At 39.2% G+C, this 23,316-nt stretch overlaps 1 protein-coding gene across 4 annotated transcripts in view; it reads right to left on the reverse strand.

The window, feature by feature from the left end:
* Nucleotides 1-250: 250 nt before the first annotated feature.
* OSBPL6 (oxysterol binding protein like 6) overlaps nt 251-23,316 on the reverse strand; it is a 54,294-nt gene continuing 31,228 nt past the window's right edge. For 3 of the 4 annotated variants that reach the window (XM_064162041.1, XM_064162050.1, XM_064162059.1), the window contains 14 exons: nt 19,929-20,094; nt 18,792-18,922; nt 16,682-16,789; nt 14,244-14,381; nt 12,592-12,679; nt 12,142-12,395; nt 9,859-9,996; nt 9,465-9,528; nt 8,713-8,791; nt 7,363-7,507; nt 6,608-6,752; nt 4,224-4,350; nt 3,534-3,656; nt 251-2,693 (listed from right to left, as the gene is read on the reverse strand). In XM_064162041.1, coding sequence (XP_064018111.1) covers nt 2,585-2,693; nt 3,534-3,656; nt 4,224-4,350; nt 6,608-6,752; nt 7,363-7,507; nt 8,713-8,791; nt 9,465-9,528; nt 9,859-9,996; nt 12,142-12,395; nt 12,592-12,679; nt 14,244-14,381; nt 16,682-16,789; nt 18,792-18,922; nt 19,929-20,094 — 1,815 coding nt within the window. In that variant the 3' untranslated portion in view covers nt 251-2,584. The remainder of the gene's footprint in view (nt 2,694-3,533; nt 3,657-4,223; nt 4,351-6,607; nt 6,753-7,362; nt 7,508-8,712; nt 8,792-9,464; nt 9,529-9,858; nt 9,997-12,141; nt 12,396-12,591; nt 12,680-14,243; nt 14,382-16,681; nt 16,790-18,791; nt 18,923-19,928; nt 20,095-23,316) is intronic. The other variant, XM_064162068.1, reaches the window with a different exon arrangement.

Below are 23,316 nucleotides of genomic sequence, written 5' to 3' on the forward strand. Positions count from 1 at the left end.
GATCAAGATTGCAAATATTTTGTGATACAGTCTTTAGCATTTTCTCTACTTACTATTTAATAATTTAACATTCAAATGGTTGCTAAGAATCAAATGACAGGCTAGATCAGAAAGATTTAACAAATCAATTCTTTCAAACAGTTCAAATACACAAGGGCAAAAAAATAATTAAATCAGTGATAGCATCTTTAGTGTTAACCAAGTTTCCATCTACGCTGCAAATAATGGCATTCACAAAGCACTAGCAGAATACTGTAAAGCTGAAAACTTTATTTCTGTATTTAAATTTTAAAATGGCTTTCATATAAATTTGAGGACAGTTTTTATCCCTCAAAAGCACTTGCAGTCACATACACATAATGGTTTCCAGTAACATGGCGAACTGTACACAAAAACTGGAGCATGAAGTGGGCAAATTTTTAGTAGTATTATTTTTAAGGAAAGTGACATAATAGTTAATTGCTATTTTGCACACCAGGTGGCTCTTTGATTCATAGTGCAATGCCATTAACACAAGTATGATGTAGTTAAACAAATATCATTAAAGAACCCAAACCTTCATATATTTTTTTCATAATAATACTTTTAGAACTAAAAAATAAAGTATCAGGCTAGGTTCAGATAGACAATAAAAAGATATCATTGTTTGAGTAACTGAAAGTTTTCCTTGGAAGAAATCCTATTAATTTGAACCAAATGTTTATAAGCAACACAGATTTTTTAATACCAAATAGTCCTAAGCAATTCTTGAGCATTCACAATTTTTAATAAAAATGTAGTTAATATTTCTTTTAGGTATTTGTAGTTCTTCCTGGTAACAGACCTGTGTGAAGAATTTGTAATTCCTTAGTAGCTACTTCCTCTGGCAGTTGCTTTGCCACACAAGCCAGGGGGAGACCTAAATGCATATTAAATAATGTCATCTCTGTTTTGTAGGGACTTGACTCTGCAAAAGGGAAGAAGCAGGGGGAGAACTGGATACGTGTGGTAGTCTACTGAGAACTGTTCAGCAGCTCTGCTGGCAGCATCCCTCACCTATTTGATAATCTCTGTTAGGTCTTGGTAACAGAATTAATCTTAGATGTAAAAATTCAAGTGCACTATGTATGCTGTGTATGTGTAAAAAGAAATACAGTGTATATGCATGGAATCTAACCTATCATAAGTGCCTGGATGTATAATGCATGCATAAATGGAAGACCAAATCATATCACATGGAATGCAGTTTTTACCTAACAAAATTACTTCATTTCCTTTTATCAAAATCTGCCCTCCTACTCTTTTAATGTTTCAGAGATCTTCAAAGAGAAAGTGCAACACATAGTAACGGAAGCTTAGCAACATGTAAGAGACTTGGTTCTTAATCAAAAAATATAGAATCACTTTATGAAAAGCTGTAAAATGTAATTCTGCACAAAAGAGCTGTTTTGGCAACACAAGTAGTAGTTGTTAGGTATAATGCGTGGGAGCCTCTGCTGTACTCACAAATATAAATTTAGATAAGGAAAAGCGGACGGGGAAAAAACAGAGCCAGTAAAGTGAACAATGTGTGTGGCAGAAAATAGTTGCATTTACAGTACTACCCAGAGTCCTTCCCATTAATCCTCCTGTGCTTTAACACTGTTGCAAAGCTTCGGGGAATTCTAACTGAATAACCAGTTTAGAGGAAACAAGATTCACACCCAGCCAGTGGTAAGAGAGGTTGTTGCATCTCAGCATCGGTCATTTAGAATATCAACTTCCATATGCATTTACCAAAATTGACTCAAATTCAACCAGGTAGCAATTTCTTTTCAGTCCAATTATACAGTCAGCTTCCCAAAGCTAAAGCATGTACAGTAGATCTCAATCCTCTGAAATACAGTTAGATGTTTGGTTGTCTTTTGATTTTAAATAATGCAAGTTTTCTAGTGCTTTAAAAATCTGCCCTTCACAGAAGTCTAAGCATACATATTTTAAAATTACTTACTGTACATCTTCATATTTTGTTTAAGGCATGAACAATGGCATATGAGTGGGAACAGCTTTCGGGAAAGTACATCTTTTTGACAAAGGTCAGCCCAAGCACATCACACCAAAGGGCTAACCTGAAGCCAGAAATGACAGTGTTGTGACCAAAGAGTTTTTAACAAAAATAGTTGAAACAAAATGGATTTTTTTTCTCTTTTTCTTCTTTTTTTTTTTCCCTTTAATTTAAATCACGTTACTCTTAACGTCTGTTTAAAGCACCGTTTGCAGTTTTGCATTTACCACCTCTTCCAAGCAACTTTGGATAACTCATTTGCTTCTTAGGTCTGAATTTTCAGAGTATGAAACTTTAAAAGGCTTCTGTTTCTTTCTTCTTCTTCAATTTTATTTCTTTTTAAATTTTTTTTTTTAATGGCTGCTGCAAAATTATAAAGATCCAGAAGTGGTCAGGGGCCTGGTCTAATGCACTTTCAAAAGTCTGTTATAAAGATGAATATAAATGCAAATGATAGGTTTTTCTGTAGACCCACAAACCACGCTTAGCTATAAGAAACATATTGTGCATAGTAATTCTTCTTCTTCAGAGTGATATGTTTACTAGATCTACATTCTCAGTTTACCAGAGTACGGGAATATCTACTTTACTAAAGCCAGGATCCTTCCGTAGCTCCCAGTAGGTGTCATTGGTAACCCAGGCTTCTCTTTGATTAGCATCAATAACTTTTCTGTAGGGGATAAAAAAATAAGGAAAGGAAAAAAAAGTCTGACCATACGTCTCTGCTCTTATGCAACATGAAATCAAATTCCATACCTCTCTGATCTAACCCAATACTAAATCTGGTATCACATTTCTCAAGGACACAACAGTCAGGGATTTAAAAATAAAAATCAACCTCTACCTGTGTAAGGTTTAGAAAATAGTCAAGACTGCAAATCTGTTGTCTAATCTGTGAGAGGTTTTAAAGCCCCATAAAGCCTCTTTGGCCATTACACATTTTGATTACGTGCAGCAGATCAACCATGATATCTAACCTAGCAGAACACAAGACTCTTACCATTTATATTTTGCTCAGCTTCCACTGCAAAACCACATCAAACACATTTAGCCTTTTAACTTTTGATTCCACATACTAAACATCAGGCTATTTGGTATGATTCTCCCTTGTTTCAAAAGAGTTCTTAATTAAAAACAAAACCCCTCCACTCAAAAATAAATACACTGAAATTAAGTGTATATAAATATGTGTATATAAAAGCATATACATATGTATGATGCTATTTTTCAGGTCACTATTTATTACTTTATGCAGTGGCTTAAAACAGTAACATAATTAAATCTTAGATCCTAATATACTTGCATTTCACTTCGAAGTTCAAAACCCATTGGCTTTAAACCATTAAAAAGTTGCTTCAGGCAGAGATCAGGCAATCAATTATTATTCTCAACATCACCCTTCTCTAGGCCTTCATGGTTAACACCACTACATCAGTAGTAATTCTTGTAGTATACTTTGCCAGTCACACTATAGAAAACAGAGACTTACTATTGAAATTAAGAGACTTACTTAAAAAATTTGGGCACATATTCAATGCCATTTTCCTCCATGTACCGCCTCCGACTTCTCTGGAGCTCCTCTATTCTTTGTTTCTCAGATGCTGCTGCTTCTATATTTCCTTCCTCCAGAAGCCTGTATGGATAACAGCAACCATACAGTGTCTAGAACAAGGGATTTTCTAGCACAAATCATCAAAAAGACAAGCAGAAGCCAAGCCAGTTGTCTGTGTTGCACCTACTTTCAGCTCTAGTCATAACCTCATCAGAATAACCAAAATGTGATTCCCCAGGTACACGTATGTGACCTAGAGCCCAAGGCACACACTTTTGGTAATTTTAGCATACCACAAATATTAAGCACTGTGTGAAGTCAGAATTACAAGGAAATTAATGTTGCTTCCATTTATAGCAGGGCAGCAGGCTCTGAAAGAGCCTGTTTTTCCAGTTCATTATGAGAAATCTTGCCTCTGCCCGAAGATTTCACTATACTATGTTCACTACATTATGTCAAAAAAGTGCTTTCTACTTCCCCTCGATTGCACAAAGCAGGAATTTGATTGCAATACTGAATCCATTCTCTGCTAGCACAGTCCTCCAAAGCTTAGTTCAGACTGCAGTGAAGACATGGATAAAATTTATTACACAGCCAAACCCATCCTTAAACCCACCAAATATTAAATGTATAAATAAGCACTCTTGCCTTTGATCTGGTCTGAATCGTGCATCTGTTGAAGGAAGAAGATCTTTCAGTAAAGGATCTAACTCATTGAGCTCGATAGCAAACCTCGTGAAGCCGTAATAACGTTCATAATTGGTTGGCATGGAGCCTGCATGAATATGTATAAGAAAGAAAAAAAACCTCTTAAACTATTACTCTAAATGTGCAATATTTTCTTCTTAAATACCATTTAAAAGCATCAAAAGCTATTCTCTAGGAGGAACAACATTTGTTAAATATTCATTTCAACTGGTTATCGTGCAGAGGTGGTAATTATATGTTAATAGATTGAAAACTTTTTTTTTTTTATAAAAAATTACTAGTTTCAAGATTTTCAAGTTAAACACAAGTTCCTGTTCTCCGGAAAGTGGGTTTTCAAATGTCTGTTGCTTAGCTGATTTTCACAGTTAATATCAGAAGATCAGACTCACTGACAGACTGATTAATCACTGCCCAGCACCTTCAGCACTGACAGCAGTCTGAGTAGGTATTACAGAGTAGGGTGCCAAATAGGGTTCAAGATACAGTCAATACAGAGCAGAGTTCAAAATACCAACAACAATGACACTTGCTGTATTTATGAAAAATACTGTAGGTGCAACAGCTAAATAATTCAACCTCAGTGATGCAGGCAAACAATTAAGGAAGTTGAAATCAGCTCCAGAAATCACAGGAGCTTGCCATCTCTAAAGACAATCCTTTAGCCTAATACAGACAATGTTAATATGATAAATTCAAGAAACAACTACCACCTCCTATTTGTTGAATATCCTGTTCTCTGTGAGAAGGCAGGCTCAGACAACCATTTTTTTCCTTCAGTTTATTTTTCAGGTGACACCAGAGAATATTTGACCAGGAGTCAGACTGAGAGGTGGAAGACTATGTCGTAGAATCATAGAATCAACCAGGTTGGAAGAGACCTCCAAGATCATCCAGTCCAACCTAGCACCCAGCCCTAGCCAGTCAACTAGACTGTGGCACTAAGTGCCTCACACAGTCTGTTTTTAACACCTCCAGGGAAGGCGACTCCACCACCTCCCTGGGCAGCCCATTCCAATGGCAAATCACTCTCTCTGTCAAGAACTTCCTCCTAATACCAAGTCTATTCCTCCCCTGGCACAACTTGAGACTGTGTCCCCTTGTTCTGTTGCTGCTTGCCTGGGAGAAGAAACCAACCCCCCACCTGGCTACAACCTCCCTTCAGGTAGTTGTAGACAGCAATGAGGTCACCCCTGAGCCTCCTCTTCTCCAAGCTAAACAATCCCAGCTCCCTCAGCCTGTCCTCATAGGCTTTGTGTTCCAGTCCCCTCACCAGCTTAGTCACCCTTCTCTGGACACATTCCAGTATCTCAACATCTCTCTTGAATTGAGGAGCCCAGAACTGGACACAGTACTTAAGGTATGGCCTGACCCGTGCTGAGCACAGGGGAAGAATAACCTCCCTTGTCCTACTGGCCACAGTAATGTCCTGTAAGATCATTTCCATTTACCATTATCAACAACCCCATGCAGAGATACAGGCTGGGGTCGGAGTGGCTGGAGAGCAGCCAGACAGAGAGGGATCTGGGGGTGCTGATTGATACCCGCCTGAACATGAGCCAGCAGTGTGCCCAGGTGGCCAAGAGAGCCAGTGGCATCCTGGCCTGCATCAGGAATGGTGTGGTCAGCAGGAGCAGGGAGGTCATTCTGCCCCTGTACTCTGCACTGGTTAGACCACACCTTGAGTACTGTGTTCAGTTCTGGGCCCCCCAGTTTAGGAGAGACATTGAGATGCTTGAGCGTGTCCAGAGAAGGGCGACGAGGCTGGGGAGAGGCCTTGAGCACAGCCCTATGAGGAGAGGCTGAGGGAGCTGGGATTGGTTAGCCTGGAGAAGAGGAGGCTCAGGGGTGACCTTATTGCTGTCTACAACTACCTGAGGGGTGGTTGTGGCCAGGAGGAGGTTGCTCTCTTCTCTCAGGTGGCCAGCACCAGAACGAGAGGACACAGCCTCAGGCTGCACCAGGGGAAATTTAGGCTCGAGGTGAGGAGAAAGTTCTTCACTGACAGAGTCATTGGACACTGGAATGGGCTGCCCAGGGAGGTGGTGGAGTCACCGTCCCTGGAGCTGTTCAAGGCAAGATTGGACGTGGCACTTGGTGCCATGGTCTAGCCTTGAGCTCTGTGGTAAAGGGTTGGACTTGACGATCTGTGAGGTCTCTTCCACCCTTGATGATACTGTGATAAACACATGTAAGTTTTAGTTTGTGTAGCCCAAAATTTAATTTCTCCAGTAGTACTTTGTGTGTTTAAAACGATGGCTCAAATAGCTTTGTATAGTTTAGGCTTACACTCCACTGTCTGACACAGATTATTGGAAGCTCCTTACCTGGCCTCCAGATGCATTTGGCTGAAGGTGCAACCCCACAATAAATGCCTTCATGCCACTTCCCAAAAAGGCGATGAACCACCTTTCCTTCTTGATCCATCACAATACCCTGGACCTCATTTACATTGGAATTCCAGTAGTTCACCTGCAATTTTAATAAAGATTTGCTAGTTCACGCTGGTTTTCACAGCACACATTGTACAAAACAGGCACAAAATGAACTTTCATATGTGGCACCGACTGTATAAATTTTATATCTGAACAGCTCACCTGGAACCATGAATATTAGAATTCAGATTATCTGAATATTAACTCATTTAGTATACAAGCAACCCTGAATAAACTTCTATGTGGTTTTGTCATATAGGTATTTAAATGATTGCCTGAAAATTAAAGATACTATGAACTGAAGCAGCATTACTTAATTTAAAGAGAGAAAAAAATTGACTGCCAACTTCTAGTAAAGACAGAGTTAAAATGGCACAGAAGTCTACAGTGACTTTGTGTTGTCATTGTTGTAACAGAAATGTAATTTTTACATTTCATTTTGAAAACTGACAGCAGTGTATCACACTGCTATACACTAATGCAATAGAATAGTCTTGTACTGGACACAGCACTCTCATTTTACAATTCACATGTTCACAGATTTTGATAATACAAAATGTGGATTTCAGGGATACTGAAAAAATCAGGTTGATGTATGCTTAAACTATGAAGCTTTATGAGTGTAAGTATTAGAATCCATATGTTACCTTGACAAATGTGAGTTTACAAATACAGACACTGCTTTTCGTGTTTCTGATAGTTATCTCTCCATAGTGTTCTATCCACCTCCTTCCACTTAGAATGTTATGTATGCAAGTAGTGACTTTATTCCAGACGTAGTAGTCTCCATACCTAAGAACAGATTAACAATTGGCAACATACATCAATTATTATGGACAGAAAGTAAAAGGTAAATCTATTATTACAAATGCAAGACTACATTCCTCAAAAACTTAGGAAACAATAGCTTCCTTTAATAAAGCATTGGTTCTAGGTACGTTATCCATCCTCCACAAAGGAGCTCACCTAAGCTGTAGTGCAGAGAACTGAAGAATGGTGCTATGAACCACAAATCAAGACATTATGAGCCACTGAAGCCCTTCATGGTATGTTCACTGTCCTCAGAGCATTAAGTGCTTTGGCCACAATTCCTTCAGGGGCAGGACAGTGACCCAAAGATCAACATAAGGTTGAATGGAAGCTATAAGCAGACAATGTAATTAAATTACAAATAGAACAAAATAAATGTGGGAAGGAGATAACAGAAAGGAAGAAGGAGCTCACTGAAACATCACCCTCTTCCCTCAATAACAATTACTCAGGCTCTGAGCATCTGTATTGTCAAATTAAGAGAATAAAATGAGGAAATTATATTGTGCAAAGCACATTCTCCTTCAGAACTGAGGGGGTTAACATGGAGATAGAAGCCTAAGATGCTTCGTAGTGAATTTGAATTAGATGGATGTAGAGGTGAATAGTTATATCATACTGTCAGAGGCAGAAAGAAAGACTGCAACATACAGCAGCAGAACCAGTACTGTAAAACCAGTAGTCCTGTCTAAAGTATCCTCTCCTTGCATATTCTCAGGATTTACCACTTGCAACTCATCTCACCTCTGGTGAAATAACTGAAGGACACACTTTGGCTTACCCAGATTTTGAAAACTGACCTTACATCATTACTTGTAGTGGTTGTTCTGAGGCAACATTCAGCAGTACTGAGAGCCTTAGTAAGGAGAGGACTGCTGTTCTGTATTGCAGAAATGTTCTCAATGGTTGGTCAATACTGTACATGTAAGACCTGAGTTCTCTCTCCTAAAACATTTCTATCCCACTCTGCCTATCAATTTCTGTAGAGCTTGCATATTTTTCCTCCAAAACTCTAAATCAATCTTCAGGCTCAAAAATGCTTCAGTATCCTCAAACTATGCACTAGGGAGAGATTTGAGCTAGCTGTCAATTCTCAACAGTACAATCCATCTGATATTTGCATACACATTTCCCAGCACAGTTTGAATTGCTGCAAAGACTGAAAAGAAAATAGGACAGTAGCTTACTTTGGAAGTGTCACATTCAAGGTTCCAACTGGAAGAATTTCCATTGATTTCCCCCAGAATTTATTTTTCCACCTGATATCTGAATACAATAGTGAAAGATTTACAAAACTGAAAAGACTGAAGTCTCCCCTCTGCAGTGATCTCTATGTCAGAACATGATCTATACTAGGCCAGCCACTTGAAAACAGGGCAGTGTGAGAGGCTGTTATGAAAATACAAAAGGGAAAAAAAAAAGCCACCACCAAAATAAAACCAAAACCAAAAGCCAAAACCACAAAAAAACCCCAAATCAACAACTAGAAAAATACATTAAGTTAGAAAAACTAAATGTAAGTTTTATTTTCTTCTAGAAATCGTTCCTGTGCTACATTATTGTCAAATCTCTCATGGAAAAACTCCATACAAATTAAATGCATACACCAGTAGATACAAGGAAAGAAGAGCTGCTTCTTCAACTGTGTAAAAAGAACTACTTGTGTTTATAAGATATAAAAACAATTCTTGGTAAAAAAAGTTTTTAAGTAGAAAAGTATATAAAGACTGCAAGAAACAAAGCAAGTTTTAACATATCTGCTGACTCTTCGAATGAGAGTTTCAAGTAAAATAATTCAGAGCAACAGTTTGTAGTATGTTGATAAATCCAGTAAGCATAGAAATTTTAAGTAAGTTCCAAATGCAAAGCTCATTTGGTACAGCCAAAGGTTTTACTTGTTAATAAAAAGGAGTTTATGCTTTTGAATTAAAAAGTATACCTTGCCAAAACACAAAGTTCTTCGATTCACAGTGACAAGCTGAAATGGGAGGATGGTGGCTAACCTGGAAAAGAGTTTAGCTGAGTTAAAAGCGATTTAGTTTCATTTCTAAGACAACACAATTGCTACTGCAACAACAAAATACTAAAAACAGCTCCCATTATTTATTAGGTTATGCTGCTACGAAAAAGGATGCAACTTTTGTACTTAAAACTCCACATACTTTAAAAACTTTTACCTTCTAGCACGTAACAAAGTTCACTCATGCTAACAACCTTTCTTTATTACTAAGAAAGCAAACCATTCTAAGAAAGAAAAAAAAAGATTAATCTATAAAACAAAGAAACCAAAATCTAAATCTTAACAGCAGTGTCTACACAGAAACAAGCTTTACCTGCTCTGAGAAAAACCGAAATCCTTTGTCTTCTCTAATACATTCATAAGTTTCACCAAGCACTGGGTTAAATGGCTTGCTTCCTGCTCTAAAGTACGTAGAGGCATAGCCTGATGCTGCAAAAGCAGCTATGAGAACCTGTGAAGTACAAGAAGAACATGAGTGAGAATGGGCAGAGATTCTTGTGTATATGGCACCACTGTATGGTGTCACATAACTCACCACAGACTGAGATCCGCATTAATGAATCATGTCAGAGAGCAAAGCTCTACGTGCCTGCCAAATCCAGCATACACTGCATTTCTGCTGTTGACACAGTTTGATTTTCTTCATGGCCTCAGTCTCTTTGTTTTTCTACCTTTGACCAGGCTTATCACTAATAATCTAAAACACAGACCCAGCTCTAGTCCAGACTATTTGCCAATAAATATAAGGTAAATTCTAATTGAAAATTCACATACCATTTTCCTTCAGGAACTATTCTATTTAGTGTCCAAAATAAAGGGCTCTAATTGAGGATATTCCAAATGTAGAACTATCTCATGATTTTCCATGTATTTGTGACCTCATCAGCCCCCTTGTCTATATGTGCAACCAAAATTTAGTAATCTCTAAACTAGGGAGTAATAATCCAAGTGACATGCCAGGATAATTTAGGTTTCAGCTCCCTTTACCAGAGGTTAAAAAAAAATTTAAAAACATCACCACAGGTCCTCAGAAATCCAAACAAAATTTCAGAAAAGCAATTTGGGCATAAAAATCACTCAGCTATGGATAATCTGCCAGCAGCAGGGTAAACCTTAACTAGGTCTCAGTCTCCTCATGCTAGCGAGAATGATGTAGCACTTGTGTGTGGCTTTACATGCTTTGCTTTCTTCCCAATGTGTAATGAGTGCTCCATCCTCAAATCATTTCATCTTATTCATAAATGCAGCATCACAGAATTAATGCCCACCTCAACAGTACACAGATATACTTAAAATACACAGAGAAATGAGAACAAAATAATTTTGAATGCTTAAGATGGCAAAGTCCTGATGTTTTCAAGAGTGGTGAAGAAGTAGGTAACACATGCAAAGCACTGCTACCACTGATATATTCAGCACTTTTGGCAAGGAATCTCACATGCCTTATCTTGGGTCTGCAATTTGCATTATTAAGGTGCTTGTTAAAAGTTTGGCCTGTTTCCCCAGTATTGTACTAGATATCTGTAGCAAAGAAGAGAACTGGATCTGTTTCCAAGGAAGCTTTCAGTTGTACTGTGGCTACCCTTCCTGAACTCTCCTGACATTTTCAATATTCATCTTGCAAAGATGCAAGCTGCCTGCTTTATTCATTACAACCCTGCCCAGTCCTCACAAGGATCTCTTCTGTGAGGGACATAAGGAGTCTGGTAGGAAACCAGGATGTGATGATAAATAATTCAAACCTATCATATGACAAGCCCACCTTCTTCAGTGGCAAGGAAAAATTACCGGTGTTTTAAGTCCACTCACTCTCCTGTAGACCATGTGAATGTGGCTGTTGAAGGCCTTGAGTGTGTGGATACATGACAGCCTTAGGCAACCCCTCTTCTCCCCATCTATCCACAGTGCTGCCAATTCATATGAGGGAACAGTACAGCAAGAACACTGCCAGCTTTCCTTTAATAACCTTTCCCTGTTTTTTTTTCCTGAGGAAGAGGAGACATAACAGACCAAAATACCCTGACAGCTGGACATAGGCTATTGGCCATCAGGTGAATCACAGGATCACAGGATATTAGGGGTTAGAAGGGACTCAAGGAGATCATCTAGTCCAACCCCCTGCCAGAGCAGGACCACACAATCCAGCAGAGATCACGGATCAAGACATACTTCCAGAGAAATGGAAGTCAAGCTGCCCAGACAAATGTTGTTTTGGTGTTTTTGAACTTTTCACTATTAGAAATTGCCTAGGATGATACCTTATTGAGAGCTACATTTACCAGAAGCCAGTCACAGACTTGACTAGTTCTTGGAGACTGCTGGACTCGATCACTGAAAGCCAGGAAAGGCTGCTGCAGGCTTGCAAACTGACAGTCCTATAGAGTGAGATCAGTCGTCACATCCATAAGTCACAATCACAGGGCTTGAAGGCAAGTCCCTCAACCTTGGTCAGACCAAGCTTATCATGCATAACTGTTCACAGCATTCCTCTGACCCAGCAGGGCAGTCTGTTATCAGAGAACAGCGAAAGCAAGACCTTCACCCAACAGCTCCCTTTTTAACATAGACATAAGGAGTGGTACACTAAATTTATTACCATGCGTTCATAAGGATCATCTGTTTCAGCAGCCTTGTCCAAGAGCTCGCTGTACTCCAGCTCTTCACAAAGATGTTGCAACGTATTCAGAGGTTCATTTAGCTCAACTGGCATGGATACTTTGGAAAGATCTTTACCAATGTTATTTCTCAAAATATTCCACAGATTGATATTACTGGTGTCAGGGCTGGGGGCTGGAAGACAAGTTCTCCGGCCATTCCTGAATGCACCTCCTGTTAGCTCACCATTAAGAACTGAGGAGGGAAAAAAACATTATCATAAGAAAGCACTAGGTTAAGAAAAACAAACTTACCCTTTGAACTAAATTACTAACAGAACAAGCAAGCCCAACTTCAATTTCAGCTGAGCTGGTCTTACACAGACATGCAGGAAATCTGGTACATGAATATAAATATCCCATTTCCCAAAGTTAAAAACATAGCAGTATACTTTGCCGAGAAATGTTGTCTGCAACACTGGTGTTGTCCTCAGAGATATTATCACTCACATCACTGATATAAGATTCATCATCAGAAGCCTAGAACATAAATAAAATATCAAGTTAGTCAAATACATATAAAATACACTGACAAGTAAAAACATAATTAACTGAAACACAAATATTCAAAGAAATAATCTCTAACCAATGAGAGCTTTTAACTAAATCAACTGGATGCCTCGATCAGCCCATACTGCCAATCTATCATGTGTCAGAACTTGGTTGTGTCATCCCATGGCATATGAGCAATACTTGTCGAAGACAAAATAATGCTGGCACACTCATTTCCTCTTAAAGAAGAGTTGCAGCAGACCACAGCACTACTCTGGTTTTATAAAAAGATATTTTTTAGAGGAAATTTATTTTTTAAATTGAAGAATTTATTCAGAATAGCACAGGATCTGGGTTGGGGCAATCCCAAGCACAAATACAGGCTGGGCAGTGACTGGCTGAAGAGTAGCCCTGAGGAGAGGGACATGGGGGTGCTGGTGGATGAGAAGCTCAACATGAGCCAGCAGTGTGCACTGGCAGCTCAGAGGGCCAACTGGATCCTGGGCTGCATCAGGAGAAGTGTGGCCAGCAGGTCAAGGGAGGTGATTCTCCCCCTCTACTGTGCTCTGCTGAGACCCCACCTGCAGTACTGCATCCAGTTCTGGAGCCCTCATTACAAGAGCGATGTGGATGTGCTGGAGCATATCCAGAGAAGGGCCACGGGGATGATCAGAGGGCTGAAGCACTTCATTTCTGAGGACAGACTGAAAGAGTTGGGGCTGAGGAGGCTCTGAGGGGACCTTACTGTGGCCATCCAGTATCTGAAGGGGGACTACAAAAAAGCTGGGGAGGGACTTTTTAGGATATCAGGGAGTGACAGGACTAGGGGGAATGGAGCAAAGCTGGAGATGAGTAGGTTCAGACTGGATGTGAGGAGGAAGTTGTTCAGCATGAGAGTGGTGAGAGTCTGGACTCGGTTGCCCAGGGAGGTGGTTGAGGCCCCATCCCTGGAGGTGTTTAAGGCCAGGCTGGATGAGGCTCTGGCCAGCCTGCTCTAGGGTAGAGTAGGGCAGGGGGCTTGGAACTAGATGATCCTTGTGGTCCCTTCCAACCCTGACTGATTCTGTGATTCTAGGAAAGCTAGAGACAGCAGCAGGATTCAGAAGCCTGAACTGTACCTGTCTGCTTGAACTTTGAGCGTGAGTGAGCCAAAGTTTCAGGCATTTGACTACTTCCCCAATTAGAGAGAAGAGCTTTTTATCTATCCTATGAGATTTCTTTTTTAAAGAATATTTTAAAGTCTAAATTAATTGGCTGCATAGCCCAAAGGTCATTGCTCTTGTCTACATTATGCTTATCTGAAACCACCATATTCTAGGCAAGGGCATGTACTGAACGTACGCAACTGATAAAAACAACTTCCAACTCAGTTTGACACTTCAGGGAACTTCTGCAGCCCATCACAAGGGAGACTCAGGTTCACTAGTCTACACTTCACACATTTTGATACCTTTTAAGTAGCTTTATAAAATAACTAAAATAAAATTAATTCTCTAGTGGTATTGCCTCAATCTGTCCAACAGCAAAGCTGCAGCTTGCTGTGACAGCCTACCTCATTTTCTGATGAGCTGGCAGATAGAAGTACTTCCTGTGCATCAAAGAACTCTGAAACAGATTCGGACATAGAGAGCCTGCTCTCATTAGAAACTTGCTGAGACAGTGGCAAACTGACATGAATTTGTTCACCTGTCTGTAAATAAAGCACAGAAAAACGAAAGTATTATTTCTAACGCAAAATAGATTTGCATATTGAGGGTAAATCACCAGAATATTTTTTTAGTGCTAATTCTAAGCACAGATAGTAAGGGCAGCATTTGAGGAAGGCTTTGTGTGTACCCAACAGATGAGATGATGTACTAACAAGTACAAAATAAATTGCACTTCATGCAGTGCAACACCTGCTAAGCACTGACTGCTAAGTTTTAGCAGTGTAAATAATCATGAATCTAGTTCTGTATCAGGAGGAACAATTTTGTGGACAACAGCTACATATTTTTTCAGACAAGTTCAACTGAGAAATGCAGGTGAAAAGACATCACTGGAAGGTAACTTTGATACAACCAAAACTCAAACATAAAACCTTACAAGGCCAGGAAATCACGATTGAATTTCAAAATAAATGCTCTTGTGAAGCAGTTTAGTAACAAATGTTTGAAATGTTTGAATATTCAGGACAACAGCTATAATACATATTTATTTGATTCCATGTTTGTACTCCAAATCTCACTGGAATTGTCATTAACATGGACTCGGTACCACTAAAGGGAATGAACTCTCTGTGGTTTATTTCAAAGAGAATTTAACAGCAAGGGGGGAAGCTAATTTAAATAGTGGTGTGTATCTTTCCCTTCCTGCTCTTGTTGGGAGGAAAATTAGGTCTCAATTAGCCTACAGGCTATCACTTTAAGAAGGGGGAAAGGGAATTAAGGTTTTCTCACTGTAGCATTCCACCAAAGGAGTTGCTGCTGTAGAGGGAAACAGGTTACTGGCTTAATCCCTTAATTTATATGGCATGTTGCTTCTGGGAGATAACACAGATGAAACTACTGCAGCCCTCCTAAACACAGTTATCTTTTCAGATTGCAACTCCATCCCTGCTAATCTTACTACAGAAGTCCTGCACATGGTATTGTTGACATCTTAATCCTGTAGATTAAGAATCCTTGCCGCAAAATCCACTAACAAAACAAAACAAACAAAAAAAATCTCCATAGAACACAACATCATAAACATGCCAAGACTCAAAACCCATTTCTTTTTAACTGGGGCTTGCAAGCTTGTAGATGGATTATGTTAGCTGATGAATTATAATGGAAACAGAAACTCAATTTTCACTGTTTCTCTTTACACATGATTAGAAGTGTATGTTTTTGTATAAGATAGAGGGACTTGGAAACACACACAAGCCCCTACATGAAAAAAAAAAAATAGATGCTCACACAGGCATTACCTACACAGGGCAAGATAATACATATAAAGCAATCAAGAAAAATGACAGACCTAGGAAACTCTGAAAAACTCCTTCAGTCAGACACACTTGTACCAAGACAATGATGTAGATATGACAAAGAAACAGCTAACAAGCAGAAAACACAAAATAGAAGAAATTATCATTGCTCTGAACCTCACCACAGGTCACTGTGCTGTGGCACACCTCTATGTTCTGTTGCTATTCTCCATCATGCTGGACTCTTGGCAAAATTGTCTGGACATTTTCAAAAAGCATATAAAACAAAACTAATTGAAAATGTATTTTCACCTTTCCCTCTTGTTGGGAGAAATAATTAGGAAGCAAAAAAATACTAGCTGAAATGGCACATGCGTAGAAAACCACTAGTGGAAATGACAAAGGAAAAAAATATTTTGGCAAAATGCAAGCAGAATGGCTGTCAAAGTGACCATATTAATTTCAGCACATTACAGCTTTCCAATTCAGATTTGTCCTCCTCATGATGGCAGCTCAACTTGTTATTAAAACAAATGTTCAGTAATCTATGACTGAGGAGACTAAGGAAAGCAAAAGAAGAAATGCTAGATGTTGCAAACATGATATTAGTATAGTGCTTATAGACTGAACCTTTTGATTTCAGTAGTGCCATTCAGTCATCAAACATCAGGTCCCTTAAACACTTGCAGGACCCAGCCATTAAATACTAGACTACTTTGTGGAGTTGGCAAGAAGTTAAGACAGAATTGGTTAGCTACTGTATGTTACATTCAAATAGAGTAAAACCTCACTAATTCCCACAACCAACAATTAATATTCCAAAACTGTTTCTCTTCAGAGACTAAACTGAGTTCTTCCATGGGAACTGACATATGGAAAATAAAAGACATAAGTTTTGGTTTATGTAGGGAAAATATAATTTGACTTTTTCAGAATGGTTGCCAATCTGAAAAATCCTACAATTTGCCAGGTGTGTTTCAGTTATTAGTGAGAATTAGCAAGGTTTGATTGTACTCTAAATTCATTAAAGGCCAAAGTCTTACCTCATCAGGACTAGGGATAATATTTACACTGACAACCTGATCACAAATAACAGATTCTGAATGTATTCTGTTCAAGCGACTCCTTAGTTCAGCATTCTGGTTGAGAGCCTTAAAATAAAAATTGCATATTTCACTTAAAAAGTAAGCATTAAACATAAAAAAAGAAGAAGAAAAAAGTAGCTTCTTCTCAGTAATTTCCTAAAAAAAATCATCACAGAACCTTCTTTCTTCTATTTTTAGAGAGATACCTATTCCAAGAAGCTCTCCAACGTGATTTAGTCTTTTGGTAGCTCTGCCTTCAGTAATGAATTAGCAGATGTTATTCCACAATGTAACAGTGGCATTCCATCACAACTCTTTAGACACCTCTTTGGCAGATATACTGCTGCATTATGTACATTATGGATATGGGAAGTGAATGCAGCAACAAAGAATGAAACTGCAGAACAACAAATGGGAACTACCCATAAAATGTCAATCCTTGGTTTACAACTACATAACCATTTCTGGACCAAGGTTATCAGCACTGGGAACCTGAAAAAGGAAATGCTTTCCTTTTCAGCAAAACCAACATAACTGCTAGTATCATTGGGTGCTCACCCATCCAAATCAATTTTATATATACACATGTGTGCTCATTTCAAACTGCTGATCCACCAGTGTCACAAATAACAATAGAAGTAAACTGGTGCCTGGTATATGCTGATTTTTCTCTTTCTAGGTCTGATACCTTGAAAGAGTCATGAGCAAAATTCTGAAATCAGAAAGCACATACTAGGTTACATATCTAGAACATCAACTGACTTAACCCTACTATATCCCAAGCACTGAAGATTTTTAAAAAGAACAACAGACAGCCATACTGGTTTAGTATAAAATTACTGCTGTAATGGAGTACAGATTGATTTCTGACTCGCCATAGAGTAAACTCAGGAACAGATTGCATGAAAGAACCAAAGCAAAATAGGTTAGCTTAAACTGTCGTCAGTTTAAATTACCCCATTCTGCTTGGTTCTGAAATGGTCCAGGCATGTTCACAGCTGTCATCTACCATGAAGGGAAGGTAATAACTAAAAAGAGTCTGGCAGGAGCTTCTTAAACTGCTCAAACTGGGCCACAAGACTTGTCAAGCCCAGACAACTCACTAAGGACTGATTTCCACTTATTCCCCACTAAGACTATGACCTAATGTGGGACAATGACTTTTAGACTGACACTGGAGGCCAGGAACAAGAAGAAAACATGATCATTTTACTCATACGAGTTACTAGTAAGTGTCCACAATTCTTAGTTAAATTTGAATCAATAACCAGAAACAGTTTCCTTTATCTTTTGTCCTTAACACCCAGCAATCAGTCTGCATAACACAATACGCCTCTGTATCTAAAGAAAAAGTCATGCATCAATTTCACTCTCAAAGCAAAACACCTCCAACTCAACAATAGTAACTGAGTATGAAATTCCACATTTGGGTCAAGTTCTGTTTGACTTTAAACCTCTGCTCACATTTCTTGCAGAAGCATTAATCCAAATCAGTCTATTTGTCAGATTAAAATCTTTTTTATGCTTCCTTGACAATGAATCCAAGGATTTGAGCTACTTTGCAAGCTGAGGGCTTAATTTACTACTTCTTCCTCACTACAGCAAATGACAACATTTCCTTGGGCTTAAGTAGGAGAAACACTGGACAATATCAAGTGTGTATTTGAAAATCTAATTTACCCACGATTCCTTTTGCAGTTAGAGACACAGACACAGAAAACACAGCTGAAAACAGACAGTCAAAATTTCAGAGTTACTTAACAGAAGAAGAGTACCTCTCTAGCTGTGCTGGAAAGAGCTCCAAGAAAGATATCTAGCATTTATTTAAAAATATTTGATCCATTTTCTTTGCTTTAGAAAACCATGACAGATACATGCTTACACAACTGATATCCTTCATCTCCACATGCACTGAGGTCAGGCCCATGTCATAACAAAACATAGGTTACAGTTCTGGTCAAGAGCCCGGCTTCCTCCTCAGCTTCCTATACCTCAGGAAATGATCAAAACACAAAAGAAGAGAGCACGTGGCAAGCTAGATGTGCTTCAAATCAAATCAAGAACATACCTGAGAGAGTGACTGTCTGAGGTGTGCTACTTGAGCATTGTGGCCTGCAAGGTCCTGCTCTGAAACAATCTGCTTAAGTTTCTCCTTCTCTATAGCTATGCTGTTAAAGGCAGACTTCAAAAGAGAATGCACTAAGCAGAGAGAGAGAAAAAAGAAAAGCAAAATAAGTGCTTCCTCAGCTACAGAGCTGCACATTGACATCTACTACACTTCACCAATACAGAGATTTCCATCCCACAGTTACAGAAACTTGAAACAAGGATCTGAACTTCAAGTAACTCCTGCCAAATTAAGTACAAACCCTTACAGTTTGAGGTTGCAAAGTGCATACTGTATGTTCACACATATATTAACTGAGCATACTCTTGGTGCTCAAAAAATGCATGGAAAAGTGCGTACATGGAAAACCTTTTCTTTCTGTTGGTGTTTTGGTTTATCCTTGGTAGCTTTTTCATTTTCTTTTCAGAGTGACCAAAAATTCAATTCTGTCAACACATAATACTGCACTAATAAAGGGGATTACTTGGTCTTTAAACAGGTTTTTAACTTTTTTTTTTTTTAAGATATCAGCCTCATATTTTTCCTGTTGTTTTTTTATGGTTTTTTTTTTTTTTATATATATATATAACAGAGTAAACTGAAAACAAATCCTTTGTAAAATTGTATTTTCCAGTCTGGAAAAAACTTCCATTTACTGGAAATAAAATGGCACTTCTGAAGTACTTTCAAGTAATGAGCCCTTCTATTGTTTCCACTGACATAGCAAACATTGCACAAAAAGGAGTTGCACAATATTGTATGCAGCAGTGACACTCTGATTCGTATTTAAGGAGAAATAAAACAACGTTTGCAAATTCAGTTGAGTATTTACAAGATGCAGAATTCAGTTCAGAAAACCTCTAAAAAAAATCTCTTATCAGACAGTTTACCTATTTCTATATTCATGAGATGCATGAAAAATATAAGGATACATGTCATCTTTCTGTAAGCCACCTAACCAGCTAAACATTCTCATGCAATATTTTCTAATACAGCTGAATGCTCTGGCCATAACTAAGCAACGACAACAAAAACTAAACCAAACCAAAACCACAACTGAGAAGCAGAATAAAGGGAAGGCTTCACATTTCCAGTTACCTTTTTGTGCCATCAGGCAGAATTCTTCTTGAAGTTTCATGTACTCAGTAGAGCACTCCAGAGGATCTGTAACATGGCTTGGGGGAGTCTGAAACTCGATGTCTGCGCAAAGGTTTGGATTGGATGAATGCAGTCTAACAGGTGACATTGTAGCACTGAAAGGGACCTGCAATGAGAAACAGTGAGGAAACTTTATAAGGTGCAATCAACTTTTTGACTCTGTTGAAGCAAAATACAAAATTCTTCTGAAAATTAAAGACAGAATGTGAACTGCTAAGAGCCATTGAATAGAATCACAGAATCAATCAGGTTGGAAGGGACCACAAGGATCATCTAGTTCCAACCCCCCTGCCATGGGCAGGGGCATGCAACTTTTTGTTCTCCTAAGTCTTAGCATGGTTGATGCAGAATTCTCTTGAAATTTTCCACTGAAGCAGGCATAAGAAGATCTAAATACATAGCTAATGGCTAACAATGGATCATTCAAATTCTAACATTTACAAAATCGGACCACTTCCTAAAGCTTAAAAGATAGGTGGAAAACTGAACCATGACAAATGCTGCTTTATATTGGACATTTCACAGTACATGTAGTATGATTCTTTACAATAGCAACATTTGAACTATGCAACTTCCTCCACAGAAATAGGCTAGAATAGTACTAAATGTATTATTGAAGCTCTTTAAAGTTACTGGTAACTCTTGAGTTGAAATTCATTGTACTGCCAACTATTAAGAGGGAAAAGGCATATGGTCTTTCTATATTCTGACTAAACAAATAAGCACCAATAACAACCAACTCTAAACAGCTGATTTTTATTTAAAGTACACAAATAAATGCAAAGAGATATGGTTTAGTAAGACGGAGCAAAATTGAGTTTATTACCATGTCCATTTCTCTTTCTTCTTCTGTACTTTTCAGCACAGTAGCAAATATCTGCATGCAATTCCTAAGTTATATACACACATGGCATACACTGATCAGTTACCTATATGCTACATATGAAGTGTGTGGCTACCACTGGTATATATGTGTTATATGTGCAAGCATATGTTGTATTTTACTGTAATTTTACCATTTACACATAGGGCCCAGAACCCAACTTTCAAATTGAGATAAGGCATGCTGAATCACATTTTGTTACTTAAATATTGAGCTCTGCTAAAAAAAAAAAATTAAATCTAATTTATACTATTACAGTGACCAAATGTATAAATACAGAATTTCTGCACTGCAGCTCAAAAGTAATTATTCAAATATGAAAAATGGGGCCAAAATATAATGTGTGTCTTCCAAGGCACAACAGAGAGCAGCAAATAACATAAAAAGTCATATTACTGAGAATTTATATCAACAGGTAAGTTCTATACTAGCCTCAGTATTTCCTATTGTATTAGATCTGTTTAGCTAGTTTGAGCCTAGCTGGGATATTTTAGTGAGGGGAATTAGATTATAGGCTGTGGAAAGGAAACAATGGTGATGTCTACTTCACTCATAGGCTTGCTGAGATGTATAAGAACAACATAAATATAGATAACACAGTTGCCTCTGGTTCTGGCTGTATGCACTTCTCTCTCTAGCCTGCTGCCTGTGTGACTAATCCCTCTGCTTCCTAATCCTCCAGGCTGATTAACCAAACTCACCTGGAACATAAGGCAAAGTCTGGAGTAAGGTAGAGGGGTGGAAAGGAGATGGAAGGGTGGTTGGGAGCCCCTCCTGGGGACTCAGGTTTCTGGGAGGGCTGTTGTGTTTCTGTATCACTTTTTAACTTGTATATTTCTGTCTATAACTATATATACTGTAAATACCTGCTTGTATATTGAGCTAAGCTGTAAATATAAGCTTCATTCAAATTTCCAGAGCCAGCTGAGTCTAGTCTGGGTGATTTCCAAAGTGTGGGGGGGTGGGGAACACCCAAACCACCACAAGGACAGAGACAAGTACTGCTCTGCTGTCTGCTTTAAGTACAAGAATCAAAAAGCACCTGAAATGTTGACTGATATAAACTCCCCTCATATGCATCCTTCAGAAACTCCCCTCTTATCTCTTAGAACAGTTCCCAAGCTACTTTACATGAGAGATGGTAAAATCCACATTGAACTGTTTCATCCTCTTAAATAGACAACAGTCCAGTCCAAGAAACACTGTCAATGTACTTGCCCCTCCTCTTTCTTCCCTTCACTGTTGTGCTTTCTCTCTGTATGTGTGGTGACTTGAGTCTGACTTTACTACCCATTCCTTTTTTATGTTGTTCTTGTTGTTGATTGGGAGTGTTTTTTTATGTACTTTCCTCCTTGATGCATCTCTCTGAGTTCTTCTATACACACATTTTTTAGACACAACCTCAGATGTACCTTGTCCTGAGAGGCGAGGCCAATGGGATGAGATTTAACAAGGCCAAGTTCTGCGCTTTGGCTACAACAACCCCAAGCAGTGCTACAGGCTGGGGACTGAGTGGCTGGAAAGCAGCCAGGAGGAAAGGGACCTGGGGGTACTGATAGATAGTAAGCTGAAGATGAGCCAGCAGTGTGCCCAGGTGGCCAAGAGAGCCAATGGCATCCTGGCCTGCATCAGGAACAGTGTGGCCAGTAGGACAAGGGAGGTTATTCTTCCCCTGTACTCAGCACTGGTCAGGCCACACCTTGAGTCCTGTGTCCAGTTCTGGGCTCCTCAATTCAAGAAAGATGTTGAGGTGCTGGAACATGTCCAGAGAAGGGCAACAAAGCTGGTGAAGGGCCTGGGACACAAATCCCATGAGGAGAGGCTGAGGGAGCTGGGCCTGTTTAGCCTGGAGAAGAGGAGGCTCAGGGGTGATCTTATTACTGTCTACAACTACCTGAAGGGACATTGTAGCCAGGTGGGGTTGGTCTCTTCTCCCAGGCAACCAGCAATAGAACAAGGGGACACAGTCTCAAGTTGTGCCAGGGTAGGTCTAGGCTGGATGTTAGGAGGAAGTTCTTCACAGAGAGAGTGATTGGCATTGGAATGGGCTGCCCGGGAGGTGGTGGAGGCACCGTCCCTGGAGGTGTTTAAGAAAAGCCTGGCTGAGGCACTTGGTGCCATGGTCTAGATGACTGGATAGGGCTGGGTGCTAGGTTGGACTGGATGATCTTGGAGGTCTCTTCCAACCTGGTTGATTCTATGATTCTATGATTCTGTTTTATGCCAGGGGCATAATACCCACTCATCCATCACCTTCTTTGGAACTACACGACCAGGTAGGAACAGGCTGTTCTTGGGAGAGTGGGTTGTCAGGAAAACCTCCTCTTTCTGCCATGCATTTAATGGATGTCATTCTGCATCCCTCAGTCCACACACACAGATTCACTGTCTGGGATACACAAGCACTTCTTTCATCACCCAGGAAGAGCAGACCACTGCCACAAC

The sequence above is a fragment of the Pogoniulus pusillus genome, chromosome 2 (assembly GCF_015220805.1).
Source record: "Pogoniulus pusillus isolate bPogPus1 chromosome 2, bPogPus1.pri, whole genome shotgun sequence".
In the NCBI taxonomy this organism is placed as follows: Eukaryota; Metazoa; Chordata; class Aves; order Piciformes; family Lybiidae; genus Pogoniulus; species Pogoniulus pusillus.